General features: G+C 33.1%; 1 protein-coding gene across 1 annotated transcript in view; it reads left to right on the top strand.

Moving 5' to 3' along the window:
* LOC136833467 (diacylglycerol lipase-alpha-like) overlaps nt 1-9,744 on the top strand; it is a 213,395-nt gene that overhangs the window by 156,571 nt on the left and 47,080 nt on the right. Inside the window, 4 exon segments of the mRNA XM_067095662.1 lie at nt 2,589-2,666; nt 4,879-5,102; nt 5,270-5,411; nt 5,671-5,876. Of these exon segments, the coding sequence (XP_066951763.1) occupies nt 2,589-2,666; nt 4,879-5,102; nt 5,270-5,411; nt 5,671-5,876 (650 nt within the window).

The raw sequence follows: 9,744 nt of genomic DNA, 5'->3' as shown, positions 1-9,744 counted from the left end.
TTTTTTTTTTTTTTTTTTTGTCAAGGAACGTCCTCTTCAAAATCTTCAAAATCTCAAGTTTTTAACTGCGTTACTGTAAGCAAATTTCTTGGTTCCATAACAGTAACTAATCAAAAGTGGAACGTGTAATGTATTCCTCCATAACAAGAGACATGTAACAAAAGAAATAGCAAAATCATTTCGAATCAAAACCATCGCGTAAGTCCTCCATGCCAGTCATTTCTCGCCACATAAGTCATTACGTCTCGTTTTACACACCTCGTCAAGGTCAAGAGAAAGGGAAGGTCTACTCACTTCTCCCCAAATCCCCCATGATGGCAGAGCTCTGCCTACCTCCTTATTGCGTCAGCAGATAAATTGCTGTAAAGAAAAAAAAATATATTGGTATAATTTGTGGGAAACTACTATCACTGTCCTATCATTGTGTGTGTTTCTCTATTCATATCACGCTACAATCTCGTTTCTACTAATCTAATACCAGTAATAAGGATGTAATTCTTGTACCGTAATGAGTTTTGTGAATGAGGAGAGTTTCATGCATCTTGAGTTATATCACTTATCATTAGTGTAAACTGACGCACTATTTTCATATACATACCTATTTTTGAGATAGGTTCCAAAATAGGATTTTACTTGTATTTCTAAGAACGGGACAGTCGTTTATGAAGACTGCGTAAGTGTTACCTATTACCCTATTTTCAGGCATTTAACATACAGGGTTTTTGTGATAAGGTGTCCGGTTTTGGCCTCATTCAAAATCAGTTAAGAAATTAATCTTCTTATGTCTTTTTTCACAGGTTTGTATACCTATTTTGCAGCATCTGCAAACTGTCATAATTGAGGAGTCGCTCTTTTTTTTTTTTCTTTACGGCAACAGACTAAAAATGCTGGTGATATAATATGTTTTTCAAGGAACCATATATCATCACTTACATAATATGAATATACTTGTGGCTTATGAATTTGAATGAGTATATAACAATGAAAATGAACACGCAGTGCTATACATACTCAATTATTATTGAGGAATTCTCAAGTCTACCTTAGTTCACAAATGCATCGTAAAGAAAACGGAGTTGCTTACTTAATTGTTGCCCCCTGACAGTCAGGTGAGCACTGATTCTACTGCCAGTCTGCCACTGAAAGGGTTTCCTACCCAGGACCCTGAGCAGGTACCTCTAAGACACGTCATCGCCTACGCAGTTACCCAAGGTGGGAGGCGACTCCGTCCTATTGGGTAGACCTTGTCTCTCTTGGCCTTGCACCTCATAATAGTCACTTAACTGATTGTTCACTCGGTTGGGTTTTTATTTTTATTTAGATTAGAAAAATACATTTTTTGTATGCGAAAAGAAAATTTTAGATACTTAATTGCTATTTTGCTCTTAACACCTGGGTATTTGATTAGAGAAAATATTTCCAAATGTACTATATATTTTTCTTTAAAAAAAATAATGTTTGTTTAAGAGGTCAGAGGGCAAGAACTCAGTGAACGAAAATATTTTGATGCACTGTAGAAGATCTTGATTTACAATGCAAGTGCTCAGAAATAAAATCGAATTTAATGTCATTGATATAGAAGGCCTTGTTACACTCATTAATGCCTGAAGCTTGGTAAATGAATCAACATTTTTATAGAGCAAGTTTTAATTGTTATTACTTGTAGATCTAGCAATATAAAATGACCTCGCACAGTGAAGAATTGCTAGTTAATAGAAATTCTTTTTTACTTCCAATTTACAAGTCGTCTTTATTAATATAGATAATGAAGAGAGAAATGGCATTAATGATGATTTATTTACAAGTTCTCAGATCAATTTTGACAGTTTGCGAGCGTGACCCGATGTGTCAAACCGTGCACGATCCTGAACATTTGAACACAAGGAGGCTTATATATATAAAGGATGTCTTCAGAACTGATTTTATGTTAAATATGATACATCAAGTATGACTGTAAGATTTTAATTCGGTTAGATTAAAAAGAAATAAATTTTGTGGGTATAAAACCATGCATAATGGACAGCTCTGGTATTGTACGAAATCCTTTGGACATTCAGAAATGTCTGTTAGAGAGATCTAATTATTATAAGGCAAGACACCGATCTTTCTTACAGTTTTGGCTTGAATTATATTTTGGCTATATATATATATATATATATATATATATATATATATATATATATATATATATATATATATATATATATATATATATATATATATATATATATGACAGTCCTGTTACATTTATTAGTACTTTTTGACAAAAAAGATAGCATTTTCTGTAGTAAAACAAAACAAAAAAAAACACACACACACACTGAAAAAGCTTGTTGCCAATTAGTGTGTTTAGAAGATGTCAAGGATTTGGTCCCCATGTTTTTGTGGCTCATTGCGCAGCCCGTATATAAATAGTAATATTTTATAGAACTGAATATTCAGATTTCTTATGTCCTGTTAGTGTATGAAAGAAAGTTTGTTCTTTGCAGGTAACAGAAAAGTAAATACATGCTGTACTTTACAGTAAACAATCTTAAATTACTGGAACACTATAAAAATGATTTTGCGACATAAATTTCTTTTTTCAGGATGTTATAACAGATCTTAATGCAGAAAGTGAACCCCTTCCAATGGATATTATCAAAGAAGACTGGCTCGGTCACAAGGTAGGTTTTCCTGTGATACCTAACGCCGTAAATAAATTGATCACATTTGTCACTGAAGTTGAATGATTTATTTTTACAACCAACATTATGTAATATTTTGATTCTTTGATACTGAAAATGTCTGCGTTTGGGTGTCTGGCTGGTCAAACAATCGAAGTGACAGCCTCCTTGTCTCATAATCTCAGTAATGTAGTCTCTTGTAATGACTGTATGCTGAAAATCTTCCATTTGCTTGAGCAATGTTTTTCATGTTCTACAGTAGTATTGTACGATATGCTCTTTTGCTGTGGACCAATACAGTGCATGAAGTTGTCCCAAAATTATTATGCTCAACCCTGAGCATAATATACTGTATATATATATATATATATATATATATATATATATATATATATATATATATATATATATATATATATATATATATATATATATATATATATATATATATATATATATATATATATATATATATATATATATATATTTTTTTTTATATATATTTTTATTTATATATATATATATATATATATATATATATATATATATATATAAGCTGTATGTATATGTAAATCTATTTGTGTGTATGTATGTATGTATGTATGTATGTTCTACAAAGGATAGAGAGTAATTAGTTTTGGCCTCCCTAAGGCTAACTGTTGGTGGAGGCAACCTTTGACCTTTTTCTTTTCAAGGAATCATTATGAGCACTGAGCCATTCTAACATATGCCTATCGCCTTTCATGGCGAGATAATCTTTCTATGTCATTTTTATGAAATAATCTTTCCAATCTTGAGACATTTCTTCGACTTTGGTTCTTCCTTTTCTCTGTGAGGAAGCCTTCTGCTCAGACCTATTCTACACCTTTCTATTAAGGAAAGTCTTCTTAATACTCTTACTGCTGTATACCTTATTAGTAATGCCAGCACCTTTTGCCTTGACGTAGTTTGTTAAATATCTGTGAGAAAGTTACCTTTGTTCTAGTGCCATATCCATGTGCTGACATGGATATGGCAGGGTCATGAAATTATGTACAGTACTGTACTATATATTAATGCCTTATTCCAAACATGAGTCTGTATAGTTGTTTCCACCCAGAATATGTTACAGCACACTCCATCATCAGTTGATTGATGGTGGCGACCCCCAAGAAATAGTGTGTAGATTTTTCGAGAAGATTGTAGTTTCTCGCTCTTTAGTTACCCTCGTATTCCATTCTGTCCAGAAAGGTTGACATTGAAGGAGCGTTTTTTGTCCCTTTATCCTCTTTGCACTTTGTTGTAGGGAAATTGATCGACACCAGACTGATCCCTCCTTCCATCTTCATTCAGATAAGATAATATATTGACCCACACTGGTATGTTTTCTTGTCATTCGGTTAAAAATGTTGCTATAAATTATTGTGGAGTATATTCGTAAATATTTAACTGCCTTTTCATTTAAAATACTTTGTCTTCCCCCTTGGTGCCAAGAGGTGGAGTGCTTTGGTCCCACGATGCGTTAAGTTTTGGTCATTTGGCCGTTGTTGGATAAGATGCAGTAATCCACATCCTAACGTTTATTTTTCTTTCCCTTAAAAAATTGCGCCGTATCGTGTAGTTTAGACGTTGTCTGTTCATGTGTCATTATTTGAATTACTTTTTTACTCTCCCCCAGGGAGGTGGGAGACTGGGTATCAGTAAGGAATATGTTTTTGTATGAGAAACCCACGTACTCATTCCATATTACATTTTTTATCTTTTCGTTTATTATTATGCCCTTCTATATTCATCAAGTTTTTATCCTTGCCTTTATGGCTTTTTCGGCAGCCTCAGTGGTTCTTACTTAAAGATATGGCCGATTGAAAATAAAGGTAAGCCTTTGTGGTCAGGATGATAGCTCACTGGAGTAAGCGTCTTTCTTCATTTCCGAATAACTGGAAACTATGGAGTTCAGTGTGATTACATAATTTCAGATATGTGAAATTGTCTGTCAAGAGAACAGTATTCCAGATGAGAATACTGGTCTTTTTTCACCTGAGTAGCTGATTTTCATCTAAGTAACTGACTTATGCTTCAGGCCCGAAAATACCTTTTTCTATACAATGTACTGTTAATTTATTTATTTTACTATTTAATGGTAATTATTGTTACTTTTTCAGGCTTTGAGTATTAATATTATATTTAGTGTAACCTGAAATATGTTACCAATATGACAATTGTTTTTCCGTAGGGCATGGTATCAGCAGCTGAGTATATCCGACGGAAGCTGAGGGACGACAGCATCCTAGCTAGGGCATTTAGTTTTGATACCACTCGTGGAACTCAGCTATACGATTTGGTGCTAGTTGGTCACTCACTTGGAGCAGGAACTGCTGCCATCCTTGCTATTTTATTGAAGCAAGATCACCCAAACCTGAGCTGTTTCGCTTATTCTCCTCCTGGTGGCCTTCTCAGGTGGGTCACTAAATGTATTTGAGAGTTAGGTTCAGTTTACTAATAACAGTAGTAATAGTGAGTTTTATTTCTGTTGCGAAGTGAATCTTGGAAAATCGATGCAAAGTGTACTTTTTATGTCCGTTTTATAATAATTGGTTTTTCTCTCTATTTATTTGCTATAACAGCATGCCAGCAGCAGAATATACAAGAGCTTTCATCACTTCAGTTGTAGTTGGTAAAGATGTCGTTCCCCGCATTGGTCTCAACCAGATGGAGGCAATGAGGGCAGATTTAATCAATGCAATTCAGAGATCACGTGATCCTAAGGTATGGACGATAATTACCGTACAGCAAACGTTCGTATCTTATACTGTCTAGTGCTGTGTTTCAGTGTGGTTTGATGGTATACTTTCATGTAACTTCCCTTCTGAAGCTAGCTAAATATCTGTGTGTTTTCTTTATGAGGTGAAACCTTGGATGTTTTTAAAAAATTATGACATTTCCATTTGATTGTTCCTATTAAGTTAGTTTTAGCAAAAAGATAGTTTTGGAGATTTTGTTTAAGTTGTGCATTTTATTCATGCAGTGGAAGATTATAACCTCATCTGTGCGATGTTGTGGTGCTTGGGAAGACAGTGGAGGGGAAGCCGAAGAATTTTCAACTACACGCGCAGCCATGAGAGATCACGCATCTCATCCGTCAGACTCATCCATTGCTCTAACTGTTCATCAGCCATTATACCCACCTGGTCGAATTCTTCATGTGGTCCGACATCATCCAAAGAAAAGACAGTGAGTAATTTTATTTGACATTCTGTGTTCAATATCTTTGTTTTACAAACAAACTTGAGATTGTGGATATCAACTTTGCGGGTAATTCTGATGTATACTTAGGTGCAAATGTATGGTTTCTTTAACGTGGTTTCCATCTTTCTTTTAAAAAAGCTTAACTTACCTATGCAGTATGTGAATTTTTAGGTACAACACACTGCTTAACTATGCTTAAGGACATAAGTTCTACAGTGAGGAAAATCTTTATTCCAAAAAGTGAAGAATGATGTGTGATATATTAAAATTTTGTTCCTAAAAACTGAAATTATAATTTTTATTTATTCATGTTATAGACCAAACCACAGTTACAGTACAAAGTGCTTTGGCTATAGGTAAGGTGTAATTCATTATTATATATATATATATATATATATATATATATATATATATATATATATATATATATATATATATATATATGTATATATATGTATGTATGTATGTATGTGTATATATATATATATATATATATATATATATATATATATATATATGTATGTATGTGTGTATATGTATATATATACTGTATATATATATATATATATATATATATATATATATATATATATATATATATATATATATATATATATATATATGTATGTATATGTATATTTCTTGACGGGCGCTGTGCGTCTAGTGTTCAGTGATATATATATGAAAAATCTACCGGTCACATTTTACCAGATACGTATGTAATTGCAGTAGACACAGTGTCCTCTTAACTTATCGAATTCTTCACACTTTTTGCATGCGCTTGTTACTACAAAGCCTATGATCCAAATGCAAGACATATGAAGTAATTCTGATGTCCGGTAGTAGGATTCGAATCCACATCCAGAGTATCAAGAACGAGGCCACGTTGCGACCTGCAAGGTGACCTAGTTCTTGATACTCGGGATGGGAGTTCGAGTTCTGCTACTGGACATCAGAATTACTTCATATATCTTGCATTTGGATCTAAGGCTTTGTAGTGACAAGCGTTTCCGAAAAGTGTGAAGAATTCTAAAAGTTAAGAGGGCATTGTGGCTATTACAATTATATATATATATATATATATATATATATATATATATATATATATATATATATATATATATATCATAATATCATGGTTATATATTCAGTTCTTGAATTGTGTTTGTATGTGTATATTTATCTATATATATATTGATATTATATATATCATTAGTGGATATATATATTACTCATAAATATATATATATAAAACATATATATATATATATATAAAACTTGTCATAACGTCAGTGGTTAATATTCAGTTCTTGAATTGAGTTTGTTTCTTATTTGGAAATTCTGTTGACATTTCTTTTCATTAGTGGACTTTTTACTGGGAAAACTGCACTTGTAAAACAGAAGGACTTAAAAAAACTCTCGTCACACTTTGAGATTGTCATCAAGTTCTGTGAATTATGTAGGAATTTACAATACACCATCCTCGTGCCCCATATGACAACAGTTATGTTATTAATTCATAATCCTTTTTCATTCTTCGTCACTCACTAAGGAGCTGGTGCCCTCCGGCACTGTAAATGCACTATCTTCTTCCCCATAATACTAGGAGGAATAAATCACTAAAAAAATATTTTCAAGCAATGAATCTCACATAAGGAGGTAAATGCTCTTATTAAATCACTGAAGAAGCACCTTTAAGTAAATCAGCAGACAAAATAGCCTTCTAGTTGGCGTTGTGAACCTTTTATCACCTTTAATTTTTTTTTTTTTTTGAAGGAACAGAGAAGTAGCTGCATCTCATTTCTTTATTGTCATGTGTTTTGAGACTCGTAGTATCTCCATATGAATAAACTCCAAACGCTAGTTGCGCTGTTTCCCCATTTAGGTGCTCAGGGACTAGTTCTTACAAGGCTTAAATTATTCTGACAAAGTCTTCCTCCATATACGTATGTACCCAGCTGATGATCACATTTCATTAGTCATTGACTTGAAGCATTGTTGCCGTCTTTATGTGTAGATATTTTTTTAATATTGTTCCGTCATTATTGCAGGGAAATTACTTTTATTATATCCAAAGAAATTTGCAAGACAAAATTTCTCTGGTAGCAGAGAAGTCTATCATATATAAACATAAGGGAAGAGGAAACTAATTGATTCAGTGAGATCTTACATTCTTAATGATGATGATTAATTCAGAAAGTACTGTGAATGTGCCCAATTTCAGGTTTTTTAGTTAATGGTAAATTTGGTCTAATGGTTTGTCCTTTACACAAGCAAATACTTTGCTTCATATTACTTAGAAACAAGACTCATTTTATTTTATGTTAATATAATATTTGCAGACAGAATTTGTGACTTCACTTTATTCTTTTCCCAAACAGTTTTTACTGCATTCAAACTACAGTTAAATATTTTATTTTCATTCCCTCTATGTATCACATAGTAGTGTGTACAATAATGGAAATAACTTCTATGATTGCCTTTGCAAGGTTATGGGAAATGGTTTGTGACTAAACCATTTCGTCAGAGTTTTGCTTTTAGAAATTTATATTTTCTTCAGTATCGATTATCCCTGCTTATTGTAAAAACAAAAACGACTCGCATATTATTACAATTCCCGAGCTACTACTATGAAGAGATTAAAACTGGTTTCTTTACATTTCCCATTGAACACAAGTGAGCTTTGTGTGCTGTCACTATTGTTTGTTTGTATTTTACGTTAATTTTGAACTTATTTCAGTGCAATACTGTAAATATTGATGAAAGTATTTTTAAAATGAAATCAAGATTTGTTTCCAATCGACTATCATTGGATAACCCTAAAACCACTTTAAAACTTCCAAATCATCACAGGACAGGACCACCTTGGGCCAAGAAGTTGGCATAAGCTCTTCATGGAATATAGCACTATCTTCTGTGGAGATTAGAACGCGTGTGTCCTTTGAGCCTAAAACACAGCGTACTGTCCCATATTTCCATAATTATCTGCGTTGTCGTTTTGCCGTTAAGCTTAGGACGCCGTTCATTATTTTATATTTTATTTGTGTTAATAATGCGATGACAATACAGCAAATTTTGTAGGAATGTTCAGTGTTCTGAATTTTATTAAAAAAACAAAAAACGCACTGATTGCAAATGCAAACGAAAAAATTTGGATGGAGTGTTTTTTATGTGAATCAAAGAATATTGCCATTTGTAATTTCTTTTTTATTTTTTGCAAGATTTCAGTGTTTCCCTTGCCTTTATTCATTAAGCATGCACTTATCATCCATAACTATGAAACCTCTAAATGTGTTATGAAGGGTAGTAAGTATAGTGTTGGAAGCTTTCATTTGACTCAGTTTTTTATTGCTCTTTTCCACTGCATCTTTATTAATGAAATTTTAATCAAATGCTGACATATTCACACAATTTCAAGACCCCTTGATTTTCTTGATGCCTTTTCATCCGGCAGGATAGAGACAGATTGTTCTTTTGCTAATTATAATGAGCAAAACAGATGGAAAATAAGATTGACTCTCCCTATTGCGGTTGAGTTTGCCGAGGAGCCAGACCTTGCATCAGCTCATATGCAGCGCATGCGTCGTCAGGGGATCCCTCACTCACTGAATGAGAGCTTGCGCTTGAAGCAGTGAGGAAACAGATTTTATATTATTATCTTGTAGGGTTGGAGGGAATAACTTCTTTATTTCAAGCTTTAATTTAGGTTGTCATTGAATCTTTAATCCTCAAATAGATAGGCAAGATGGGCTCACATCTAGATGTAGCAAGGATTTAACTAAAAATTGCAGAGCATTAGCTCCGGAAACGTTGCCCATGTACTGTTGCATATACAACTGTTTCAGCTTCCAGC

Source organism: Macrobrachium rosenbergii, chromosome 51 (genome assembly GCF_040412425.1).
Source record: "Macrobrachium rosenbergii isolate ZJJX-2024 chromosome 51, ASM4041242v1, whole genome shotgun sequence".
Classification (NCBI taxonomy): domain Eukaryota; kingdom Metazoa; phylum Arthropoda; class Malacostraca; order Decapoda; family Palaemonidae; genus Macrobrachium; species Macrobrachium rosenbergii.
Note: the sequence above shows the minus strand (reverse complement) of the source record. Positions and strands in the feature narration are given on the sequence as shown.